Source organism: Apis florea, unplaced genomic scaffold, assembly GCF_048593485.1.
Source record: "Apis florea isolate Af1SG1 unplaced genomic scaffold, ASM4859348v1 contig_2897_pilon, whole genome shotgun sequence".
Lineage (NCBI taxonomy): Eukaryota > Metazoa > Arthropoda > Insecta > Hymenoptera > Apidae > Apis > Apis florea.
Window position 1 is genome coordinate 25,460 of NW_028256665.1, and position 13,335 is coordinate 38,794.

Here is a 13,335-nt window from a genome sequence, read left to right on the forward strand (position 1 = left end):
TGTACGTATCAAAATTTAAGCATAGATAATAAAATTATTATCACCATAATTTATTCTATTCTTTATTATCGCTTATCACAACCTTCGTTTCAAAGTAAACCGTTATTATGCTATTTTTTTTTTTTTTGAGGTACAGAAAAAAAAAAAGAAAAGAAAGAAAAAAAATTACATCACGAGGAAAAAGTTTTATCGATGTGAATTACAAATATGATAACGGAAGGAATTTTAATTCAATCTTTTTTACAAATTGATTAAAATTATCGAAGAGATTTGCAGATTACGTATGATTTTATTTTATAGCTACCAAGATAAAAACGAAAATAAATTGCAATATGAATAATTAGTTATTATTCGTTGAATGGAATAAATCAAGTTTTATATATATAATTGTAAATTATATGATTCATTTAATAGTAATAATTTACGTAATCATTTCATTCAAGTAACTAATTCAATTTTTAAATGTGTTTCTCGAAATAACCTTCATCTTTCTTGTTTAATTGTGTTATACAATCGTTTTTCGAAAGTGATAAAAATGATCGTATGATCGCATCTTTTTCTATTTTTTTAAAGAAACGAATAACAATAATGAAAATAATTTTCAACTTCTCTACAATAAATATTTTTACGTATTTGATAAAATAGCCAATGAAGCGATAAATTATCATATATTATAAATGATGATTCGATATTTAATAGTTTTATAGCATAGTAAAATTTTAATATAAAGGATTTAAAATTGTGTAGAAAATAATTATTCCTCCATCATCGAAATTTTTAAGATTTTTACGAACATGAGACGCGTAAGAAAATATATAGATAATTATATACGTATAATTTTAAGATTTCATAATCGATAATTTTAATAAATTTGAATAAGATTATTGATAGATTAGAAGAAATCTTTGAAAAGAAAAAATTTGAAAATTTATTCGAAATCGATATTATATTTTATATTATAGTTAGTTTTATATTATAGAAGGCTGAAAAATAGCGTGGAGATCGAGTAAGTATATATAGGGGAGATGTCTGGATCGAAAGCTCGCCTCGCATACTCTCGTACCTTGACATCGAGCGGAATGAAAGTGGCGGCTTCAGTCGCTCGCCAACTTCCACCGTGCAACTTTATCCCGTGTTCGCGTCTACTTCCGTCCGTTTGTCCTTCGGACAATCGCATCAACGAAGAAAATAGCGATTAAAAATCATCGATTAATGAATTTTTTAGTGAAAATTTCGATCAAATTTCAAGATAAGATTACGAAAGGTATTGATGCGTGTGAATCAAAGTGTGACTTGTGAACGAGGATGAAGACGATTTTATTCGTACAAGTATTTTTTGTGCATCGACGAATTCGGCGAATAAATCAATAACAGAGTACGTGAAAATCATGCGGAGGTGTTTGCTTCTCGTTTTTTGTGCCGCAGGTAATGCGTGATTTTGCCGATCCAATATTTGTTCTCTTACTCGCGTTAAATATCGAGGAAAAAAGGAAATTTATTAATTATTAAGATGAATTGATGGATGGATGGATGGATGAATAGAAAGATCGACAAAGAATCGTATAATAAATGTTTTACACGTATTTGTTAGAATTATGATCGATAATCGATGGATTAAATATTTTGATAGGAAAAATCGAACTCGATGTACGTATGTATAAAACATTGATTATACGTGTAAAATTTTTTTAAATGATTTTTAAAAATCGGATTCTATATTTAAATATCAAGTTTTGAACATCAATGTTCGAATCGAAACATTTCGAGGCAAGAAACTTTGAAAAACAAATAAGGAAAAAGTGTACAATTATTATATTGCAAAAGAGCAAAACAGCAAAGAGCAAAAAAAAATTCCGTATTAATGATTCAATGTAAATGTAGTAAGTAATAAGTATCTTAAGTATAATTCTTTCGAAATATTTATTATGAAAATTCTATTTAATTATTATCGTTATCTGAATATATTCCCTAAAACTAAATCTATCCTAAAAATTTCGTCGAATCGAATATTCGAAACTTGTGCAAAATAAAACATTCTTTGATACAACATAAAATTATTAGATAAAAAAAAATTTCATGTAAAATATAATATGAAAAATCTATAGTATAATCGTTGAAAAATATTCAAGAAACAAAATTTAAAAACATCTTAAATAATTTTATTCGTAATTGCGAAATCTGATTATTTATAACTCGAATCTAATAAAAAATGTTTATTGAAAAAAAAAAAGAATGAATAAAATAGGAATAAAAAGTAAATCGTTTCGATGTGACAAATGAGCATCAATTTGATCCTTTTTTCTCGTTTTCTACATTTTTCTATTTATGTACATATATAATTCCTTGTATAAAAGAAAAAGAAAAAATAAAACAAATATATTTCCAACGACTGAAATCACCATGATAAAATGTTATGTTAGTCATTAAGGGTAACGCGATGTAAGCACTAGACAAATATATGAACATACATATATATATACGGTGTATTAAATTGCAAAAAAAATAATTATAACTATTATCATTAATCATTATGAAAAATTATTAACACTGTGTCCCATACGATAACGGAACTCGATCATTTTATCTGTTTACTGAAAAATTTGAGATAGCAAATGAATTATAACTTTATATGACTATAACTTATCTTTTTCTATCGATCATAAAAAAGTTACACGAAAACAAATTTGCATATTCGTAATTTCCATATAAAAAGAATTATCATTATGTGCATTTATCATTATGCAATTATGATAAAATGTTTTTTAATTTCATCTTGAAAGAAAATTAATGAAATATTGCATTTTATAGATTTATATTTGAATGAAAAAAATTGAATTATATTTTTTTTTCTTCTTTGAAATAAAATCATTAGTTTTTTCCGAAAAGAAGAGATTTAGAAAGTAAAACGTTCCGTTACTTATTGTTACATAATAAGATGTGAATACATAATAAAGTTAATAAAAAAAAATAAGATCATGTATACTATAGAATAGGCTAGAACTCAAAGATGAAGAGATCGGGCATCTATTTTCGTTCGAGAATATAATCTGTACGCAGAAAATCGCATACGCTAACGGTATTGAATCAAACGGCAAATATATCGCAAAATTAAGCAAAACTATACGAATTGTCAAAATTGCAAAATACAAATAGATTATAATATAATTATAATCAGGAATCTTATCACGTACACATTTCGTTCTAACTAATTTCTTTAAATCACCTTACCAAAAATGTTTTTATACATTATATATTAGGTACATAATAGTAATAACAGATACTAATATATCATATATTCTCTAAAGTTATCGGAAAGGTCTCGCCAAGAAAGAAATATACACACGAGACACTTGTTGATCGAGACGAATAAATTGTCTGCTAAAATCGATTAGCGATAATACGAAACAATTACACAGAATACGTGTAAATTTAACCTTGTACTGAAAGTAAAAATCGTGGGCATACGTATTACATGTATCGAATATGATGACGCACATGATTCTTATACAATTAGATGAGAAGATCTAAAAAGAACATCTATCTAATGGGATATTGTTTATCTTTGAATATTAATTATTGGCAATGTCCAAGCTAGTACAAATAATAATTATCAATGTACTGGTAATCACTTACGTTATCGTATCGTATCGAATATCTATCAATTGTTGAAATTTAAACCGATTTTGAAAGTTTGCTATTATCGGATTGACGCAATTTTACCATACGGTTATACGTATACGTTGATACGCGAATATTGACAATAGATAAAGATATTTTAATTTATCGGCGCACACTATCGTATAACTATGTATTAATATTTGTTTAATTTACTATCAGTTTGTTAAATTTTTCGAAAAATACAATCGTGCGATTCTAATATTCTATGATAAACATGAAAATTGTTCTTATAGAAAAGTATATTTGTATAATCTAATCTCATCGTTTATATAAAAATTTTGAATTTTCACAAATTTGATTCTTATCAAATATTTATAATCGTTAGATTAGAAATCAGATTTATAGAATTTCACGAATTGAATTTTAATTTAATATTAATAATTAAATCATTTAAATGATGGATAAAAAATCAATTTCCTATTTTTAATATCAAAAAAAGAAGATTGATAATTTGACAATAACGAATAATAAACATGGCATGGGGAATATGGTTTAAAAAAAAATTTGATATAAAAAGCTTGATATGATAGGAAAGTTGGAATATAGCTAAAAATTATCTATTACGTGAAATTATCGATTTATGAGTACAAATTAATACGAATGAATGAATACGATATGTGTATTTATCATAATTGAATATCGTATGAATGAAAGAACAATTTGTCCCCAATATCCGTTGAAAGATGGATTTACATTGAATACATGCTCTGGATATGTAGAAATATCGATGAAGCTATATCTAAAATAGTTGCGAATGAATACGCGAAAAGATAAAGTTTCAAGCCATTCCCATGGCTATGTGTCGTTTATGGTTTCCAGACGGAGAGAAATAAGTAAACGAAACGTGTTCAACGAATGGAAACATTTCGTACGATTCGCTTTCTTGCAAATGAATGAATAGGATATATTTTCAAGGATCGACAATTGGTTTAATCGATCATTATTTTCGGAAAAGATCAAGTTAAAAAAATTATAATGCATCGTTCGAAATGAATGCAAACAACTTATCGTATGAATATTTTTTTCTCTATTGAAATGTCATAAAGTACCTTTTATAATAACAAAAATATAATATACGTACATATCAAGAATATATTAATGAAATTATATATATAAAAAGTAATTCGTAATAAACTTTATTTCAATTTTAAAAAGAGTAAAGAACGAAGAATGAAGATAAAATATCTACGAATAAACGAGAAAATATTATTTCACGATTTAATTAGATTATTGAATTTTACAACTCAAATGAGAAAATAATTTGATCAATTGATAATCATTTCTAAACCCGATAATTGCCATGTATGCATAATTTCTTCGAATGATATCATTCACGTTTCGCGGAATGGACATCAAACACAGCGAATTAGGTTACTAGAAAGAATACTTTGCCATACGCGGAAATTTAACTCGTGTTTCATACTGAAAAATAGATACTGCGTAATCTTTTAGAAAACTTAACAACTTATTTATAGTGTTGGAATATAATCGCTATTTCTTTCTATTACCAGTCATCATTATCTCGTTAAAATTTTTATTAAGATATTACTATTCAACGCAAATTATCGTTTTAATGAATTTTTCATCGATTTCTATCTCTAAGATTTGCCAAGATTTTACTACTCAAGTTCCATGTGCTATTAATTAAAATTTCCTAAGAGAAAATTCTTCTCATACTTGTTAAATTATTTTTTTTTTAACAAATTAATCATAAGAGATTGAAATAAAAAATTTTCTTAATTATAAAAAAATTTCAAATTCTATATAAATAAATTTCCATTGTAACCGAGTTGCTGAATCGCATCGTAAGTATTATAGCGTGAAATACAATGTACAACTCGTATATTTCTATTAAGATAAATAAAATGTAACTATTAATAAATACCAGAGACAATTGACTTTTTTTAACTATTATCATCCGCTATAACGATTCGACATAGCGACACGATAATCAAATACGTATGTAAGTATATATTACTGCCTAAATCAACGAATAAGCTTTTTTCCATGCTTTTCCTATCAAATATACTACTAAATAATCTTTTCCAATTATATATCAAGATTTTTTTATCATTTCATAATTAAAGAGAAACAAAAAAGAGATCAAAGATTAGAAAGTAAAAACTAAAATTAGAGAAATAAATTTTTAAGAATAAATAATCTTAATTGAGAAGATAAGAATATTATCGTATTGTTACTATTATCACAAACGATCTTTGTCGTTTCTCGCAACATTACGTTTATCGAGAAATTTGCATGATGCGAGCATTTGCGATAGCGTATTCCTTAAATGGTATAAAGAACAAGAAATACCATGGAACTCGAATAACTAGGCTGCATCCGACATTTTATACTGGATTTCCTGCGTTTATCTCCTTAAAAGGATAGCCGTAAGAGACGAAAGAAATTATTACACGGAGAGGAGAATGACCGTAACACTGAACTAATTATAAGAATGCTTAATCCTGCTGCACTGTGCATGATGTAATGAATTTGTTATTACGCTACATCCTTGTATCTATGTCTCAACATGAATCATCAATTTTTACCGAGAGATAAAATCGCTCGTAAATGCGATGCATTTGTTTAATACTCGTCGCATGCGACGTGGATGTACACCGAGAGGAAAATTTACGTGGAGTATGTAGGTAAGATTGTTGTATTCTTTCTCTCGAGAATTTCTTTGAACGAGAAATATACCATCCCAATTCTAGAGTAGGTAGTAAAATTCCTTCGTTCGAATAATACGAAAAAAAAAAAAAATAAATATTACTAAAATACAACCCGATATAATTTAAAATGTAAATTTATTTACCAACATGTCAAGTTTTTCATAAATATATTCGCATTTAGCGATAAGATGGAAAAAGAGAAATTGAAAAAATGAGAATGAAATTGAACGAAGATTATACGAATTATGATATTTTATGTGATTATTTATGATATGTATATATATATAATGTAATTTTAACTAAAAACAAAAAATATTTTCCTTTATTTTTCAGGTATATTTGCGGTACAATCGCATAATATCAGTTTTAATGAAACAGCTGCGAACCGGCCTAGAATTGGTCGGCAAAATAATGGCATAAAGCGATACGCGTGTCCCATAGGATTCTTCCGATTGAAGAGATATTGTTATTATTTAAGCGGCGGGACGGCACCCTGGAGAGAAGCCTATTTTCACTGCAAAGATAGAAATGCCACTCTGGCTATTCTCGATAGAAATGGGAAGGATCGAATGTTAAGAAAATATTTGTGGAACGATCAATTTAGTAAGTGAAATTTGAATATTTACGATTAAAAAAATTAATAATTATATTTTTAAATAAATATCTACTATTTATTTTTAATAAGATCGCTTTAAATATTTAATAAATTATATAAAATTGGGATATATTCCATGCCATAAATAAATTATGTATCTATATATATATATATATTATTTACGCTTTCATATTTCTAATTATATTTATATAATATTATAATATTTACATATTATTTATAAATTTTCATAACAATGAATTAAAATTAATTATTTAAAAATTTCGAAATACCTAAAATGATTAAAATATTATATCATAGCGAAATTAGAAAGATGGATCGGTGGAATATACAATTGGCAACAAATGGCTTGGGAATGGGGCATGACTGGAGAAAAAGTGCATTTTCAAAATTTTGGTCAACCTGAATTTAATCGATCGAAACAATACGCGTGGCATTGTATCACGATCGATCCTCGATTAAAGTATAAATGGAGTCCACAAAGTTGCGTCGAACGAAAACATTATGTATGCGAGGTATTGGCAGGACGTATAGGTAAAATTTCCAAAAAAATTGTACATTCAAAAGATATCATTTAAAATATGTTTTCTATATATGTATCAAAATAAAAGATGATGATTCGTTCGTTCTACATTTCGATAACCAAATGAATATAATTCACGAATGTGCTCTGTTTAAATTATAGTCGGAAGACGTAAAAAAACGGCGGATTCTCGTGCGTTGCAAAATCAAAAATCCCGAAAAAAAGGTAAAAAATATTTAAATGAATCGCACAAATCAAATGGACGGAACAAACGACGAAATGCATGGAGAAAAAAAAACTATGTAGAGCAAAATGCAGACGATTGGGCACATGGTGTGAATTTGGGTTCAAGGCCACCATCTTAGTAAGATATCATGTTACATTATTATTATAAAAAATTTTTGTCGACAATATACCACTTCATATATGAAAGATAAATGATTCTTATTAACAAATCGTTCATTGCTTAAATACTAAATAATAATAACTAAAAAATATTACTAAGAGGAAAATTTTGTTAAAAATTATTAGAAATTTCTAAATAAATAAAAAATTCTTATAGTATATATCACAGTATTTTTACAAAAATTTTTTATATTTGTACAAAATTGAACAAAATTCAAAATAACTTGATTGTAATATATGATGATGATGATAATGACGATGATGATGATGATGATGATGATGATGATGATGATGATGATGATGATGATGATGATGATGATGATGATGATGATGATGATGACTAATAATAATAATAATATTAACGACGATTAAGAAATCGTATATTTTAAATAAAAATATTTTTTATCATCATTTTATGTCATCAATTTTTACAGGACCTTTTACTAATTATGAAATTATGAAAATTATAATTTCAGCAACGAAAAAATATACTATTCCAATCCAGGAATGTGGCATCATTCGAATAGAACTCGAGCGATAAAGGCACAAAATTTATTTCGAGAAAAAGAATACAATGGATTTCTAGCCGATGGATCCAATAACGGTCCGCAAAGTCTAATGGATATGAATAGAATTTTTCCTCAAATCTCTGGAATCAACAATTTGGCGAGTGAAGAAGTTTTAAAAAGTTCTTAAAGCCATAACCAAAACGCTATATATTATTAATTCTTTGTATGACTTTAAACATCATTGATCATTGATCATTGATCATTATTATTTTAAAAAAATTGATATGATAATTTACCGAATAATAGATTTACCAAGTAATGAATCGAATAAAATTGATCAAATTAATTCTAGTTTTCATTTTGACTTTGTGGAAGATGAAAATCTTAGATTCTATTAAAGGTCGTCGAGCACAAATTGAAATAATTTATTCACATTAGATTGGCGAAATAATCTCTCGTGTTCCTCTCTTTAAATAAATGTAAGATTTTTGAAAATATATGCAAATATTGTTTAATTAGTTGGTTAGTTAGTTAAAGTTATTTCGATAAAATAATAGTTTAATGTTTGTATCACGTATATATTATACAATTAATATTCGTTCTCATTTTAATTTTATCTATTTCTTTATTTAATTAACATATATGAAATGCGGATTGACTATTTGCGAATTTTATTTTTTAATGTTAATTTTCGTTCATTGCTTGGTATTATATAGTATATATAGTATCATATAGTATCTGAAGATATTTAGATATATGAGAAAAGATAATAAAACGCAAAAATAAGAATATATTTAAATGCATCTGTATTTTTTAAATTTTTTTGTAAAAAAAAAAAAAAAAAAAAAAAAACTAATAATTATTCATAGAAAAATAATTTTTCTCACTTTTTTTTTTACCTTATTTTTGAATGATAAAAATTTATTTTTAAAGAAATATATGCATTGTTCTTTCATTTACATATCAATTTATAGATGTGTGTGTGTATGTGTGTGTGTATTTGCACGTATATCAACATACAGATGTATATATAGTACTATATGTTTTAAAATTGTAAATTATATTTGCTTATATTACATTGTATGATGTAAATGTACGATTTATTCGTGATAAATTATCGATAAATCAATATGTGAAATATTCTTCGCGAAATATAATAATATTACTGAAATCTTTTTTTCATATTGTATTTAATAAGATGTACATTATATCAATAAAAATTCCATGTCAAATTAGTATGACATTATAACTCGTTTCAATGATAATAATTGTACTGGCTAATTTTTAAAAAAATTTACATTCTTTCGTATTATTCAACATATATATTTTAAATTCCGAAAGTTTAATTTATATCTTACCAGATATAAATGTTTCGCGCATGAGTAGGTGCTAGATTGTCATTTCAATATATATTGTTACTACTTTTTCCAAACTTAAACAAGATTAAATTAAAGAGTATGTTAGTGCACAACAATATGTGAAAATATCAGAAACCCAAATATTCGGAAATGCACTTTCATATTCTCGAGAGATAATTATTAACAATAAAAGTATGCGAGAATTCGAAAATATCAATCCGATGCTCGGATTCGAAAATATTTCATAATTCGAACTCAATTATACATATTTACGAACAATTTATATAAATATTATAAATAGTTACTTACCTTTATATAGATACAGAGAGCATCACCCTTTGGTTGTCCATTTGAATCCTTATATAATTTGATCTTGTCTTTTCCTTTTTCGTCTCGTGCTATGAGACCACACTTGTTGAAAAGCTCGGTAAGTTCATCCATAGTAATATCTAATGGTAGACCGGACACATAAATGGCAGTATTATGTGCTTCATCCACTTCGAACCAAGTCGGTGGTTCCTGTGATTTTCTTTTCGCTTCCATCTTCTTTTTCTCTTTATCGATCTTTCCTTGTGATTGAGATTGTTGCACAGGTTTTGTTTCTATGCGATTTGTATCTGTAAATCCATAACTCATTTGATATCTTGCCATAAAATCTTCATCCACCTGAAAAATAATCATTATTTTTAAATATATGGAAAATATATGGAAATATATGGTAATATACAGAAATATTTTGATATGATAACTCATTCAGAAATGTGAATAATAAAATGTTTGTAAAAAAATTAGATTGGTATAAAAATAATGATGATAACAACAACAACAACAACAACAACAATAATAATAATAACAATAATAAAAACATATCTCACCTTTGGAAACCATGCATTTTTCTCTTTGTCCCAAAAGTACACACTGCCATCGTTAGGATCTGTGTATGTATGAGTATCGTTTTCAAAACCAAAAACTCCTTCCTGCGTCTTAGATTCATTATCATTTGAGTTTTTAACATTTGTTTCTTCCGTATTTTTTACCACCCATTCATTCTTTTGTTGATCAAACTTATATGTCACATTATTCGTAGGATCATTATATATATAAGATTGGCCATCAAATTTATAATATTTCATGAAATCTTCAGTCTTATCCGTATCTTGACAATTTGCCATTATAATTATTAGTAATATTTCATTAATAGATAATTAATCCAATAAACTTTGGCATAAAATTCAACACCTATATATAATAATAAAAAATTTTGTATAAGTATCGATTAAAACATTTTTTTTTATCAATTAAATAATTTTTTTTAATGAGCTATCAATTTGTTAACATAAGCAGAATTAATAATATAAATAATTCGTTGATAAATGACATTTACTTATTTAATAAAAATGTTTAAATGATGTCCAAAATATATTTGACTTAACCTAGTCAATTTATTATATTTCATATTAGATTTATATCAAATATCATTAATATAATATTATTTAACATTAATAAAAAAAAAACAAGTTTATAGAATTTCTATATTAAATTAAATAAACTATAATATAAATTTATAAAAAAAAAGTGATGTAATATGTATAGACTCAATATTTAAATATACAGGTTACATGCATAATATTGAAAAACAATATTTAACGTTATGCAATTCTATATGCAATTTCTATATTCATGAATTCTATATAACTACTAAATAAATCGCATTCACATGATCTAATTATTTAATAACAGCACAATTTTCTTTAATATGTCAAAATGTTATTCAGAAAAGTATAAACGTTTTAATATAGGTTAACCATATAACGATATGTAATCGAGATCAATACTAATATCAAACACCTTTGATTATAATTGTCTTAATCTTATATGATAATTCTTATCTAACAGTTAGATAACACTTACTCTTGTCAAAAAATAGTTCTTATTTAAGAAAAAGCAATCAATATTTTTTTAAATTTGACAGCAACGTATCATTTGCAATATACATGGATACCTGTTCGCGATACTAATGCGCTCTACTACATGAGAATTTATTTACATCACATGCGATATTATCGATTCAGAAACGGAATGAGACAATAGCGCTATTGAAATTAAACCACAGATGAGATACTGAATAGATATGGCATGCAATGCTTTTTTGTGTCACAGAAATTTGAATATTGTTATATATCATGATGTTATTGCTCAAGCACAAAAAATGATTGTAGTATTGATTGTAGTATTGAAATTAAAATTTAATTTTATTATAAAAACTTTAAATTAAATATAAATCAAAACAATTTATTATTTATTTAAAGAAAGTACAGTATTGTTTCGATATGAACATGATTCAGGATTGCTTATTAGGACATATTATTGCCTTTATTCTTGAATGAAGTAAGAAAAAACACGAAGAACAATCAAAATAATAGCAAATTATAGAGTAAAGAGACAGAGCAACAATGTTATTTTTCAGAAAATAATAAAACGACATCTTATCTCATTAAACGATTTCGAACGGATGTCAAGATTTATGGTTTTTCACTTTCACATATTTTTCATTCGTAATGAATTTTTTTCTCTTACTTACGAAAATTAAATAATAAATAAATAATTATTTATTAATGTAAAAAATTGTTTTTATACAATATTAAAAATCTGAAAAAATATTGTATGTACATATATTCTTCATAATATTTTATAAAAATAATTTATATATATATATATATATATATATATATATATATATTCTTATTATATTTCTAATTAATGTATCTTTTTAAAACTTCGATGTATAGAAATCTATCTAAATTTAATTATTTAAAATTATTATATTATACTTTAATTTTCATACAATTGAAGTGAGTAAAGAATCAGACGATTCCAACCAATCAGAAAATTGCTAAGACCTAGCAACTAGACGAATCGCTAGTGCGCAGTAATATTAGACTACTGTCAAGAATCGTGAGAATGATATTCGTTATATCGTATAATTATTTATAATATTTGCACATAATAGTGTTAATTTTTTTGATTGTGATATAACTTATAAATTATTATAATTATAATAATCTATTTATTTAATTAATAGATATATATATTTGATCATTTATTAAATATTAATATATCAAAATTTTATCATCGTTTTAACTTTTTTTTGTCATTGTTCGTTGCTCATCTATTTGTCAATTACTGGTAATTTATAAATATTATAAATTTCTAATTATATCTAATTACAAATTAAATATTTGAATTTAAGTATTTATTATATTTAATTTAATTATTTTAATTAATAATTTAATATTAATTATTTTAATATTATTTTAATTTTATACATTTATTTTATAGTATTTTATTTTATAGTTCTGATTTTTATTTAATTACTGAAATATTATACTACAATATAAATATATAAATCAAATTGTATAATATTTGATTACAACATTATAAATCGTGCAAATCGTGGTTGAGAGAGAGAGAGAGAGATTTGATTTATATTTGATGATATTTCTTTCTTAAATATTGCGTCTATTCGTGCGTTTAACTCACATTATTTTTGTTTTGATTTTACGTTCAAAGTTATGTT

The 13,335-nt window shown here is 25.2% G+C and overlaps 2 protein-coding genes across 3 annotated transcripts in view; one reads left to right on the forward strand and one right to left on the reverse strand.

Annotated features, from left to right (window-relative positions):
* The window catches only part of barc (RRM1_TatSF1_like and RRM2_TatSF1_like domain-containing protein barc), a 31,760-nt gene extending 19,904 nt beyond the window's left edge, over nt 1-11,856 (reverse strand). Inside the window, exons 1-3 of the mRNA XM_003697332.3 lie at nt 11,670-11,856; nt 10,634-10,997; nt 10,068-10,424 (exon numbers count right to left, since the gene is read on the reverse strand). Coding sequence (XP_003697380.1) covers nt 10,068-10,424; nt 10,634-10,930 — 654 coding nt within the window. The 5' untranslated portion in view covers nt 10,931-10,997; nt 11,670-11,856. The remainder of the gene's footprint in view (nt 1-10,067; nt 10,425-10,633; nt 10,998-11,669) is intronic.
* On the forward strand, nt 1,045-9,635 carry LOC105736564 (uncharacterized). 2 transcript variants are annotated; one of them, XM_012491693.3, is made up of 5 exons: nt 1,045-1,425; nt 6,684-6,953; nt 7,264-7,497; nt 7,649-7,850; nt 8,368-9,635. In XM_012491693.3, exons 1-5 carry the CDS (start codon nt 1,389-1,391, stop codon nt 8,585-8,587), a joined length of 963 nt encoding a protein of 320 aa, XP_012347147.2. In that variant the 5' UTR covers nt 1,045-1,388; the 3' UTR covers nt 8,588-9,635. The 2 variants fall into 2 exon arrangements, with proteins under 2 accessions (XP_012347147.2, XP_086763562.1); XM_086907436.1 differs by lacking the exon at nt 1,045-1,425 and adding an exon at nt 5,766-6,326.
* Nucleotides 11,857-13,335: the final 1,479 nt, after the last annotated feature.

What these genes read in the sequence shown, in the direction of transcription:
- LOC105736564 (XM_012491693.3), top strand. Translation starts at nt 1,389, where the DNA reads ATGCGGAGGTGTTTGCTTCTCGTTTTTTGTGCCGCAG. An exon ending in TTTGTGGAACGATCAATTTA is followed by an intron (nt 6,954 to 7,263) that starts GTAAGTGAAATT and finishes ATTATATCATAG; the next exon opens with CGAAATTAGAAAGATGGATC. An exon ending in GGTATTGGCAGGACGTATAG is followed by an intron (nt 7,498 to 7,648) that starts GTAAAATTTCCA and finishes TTTAAATTATAG; the next exon opens with TCGGAAGACGTAAAAAAACG.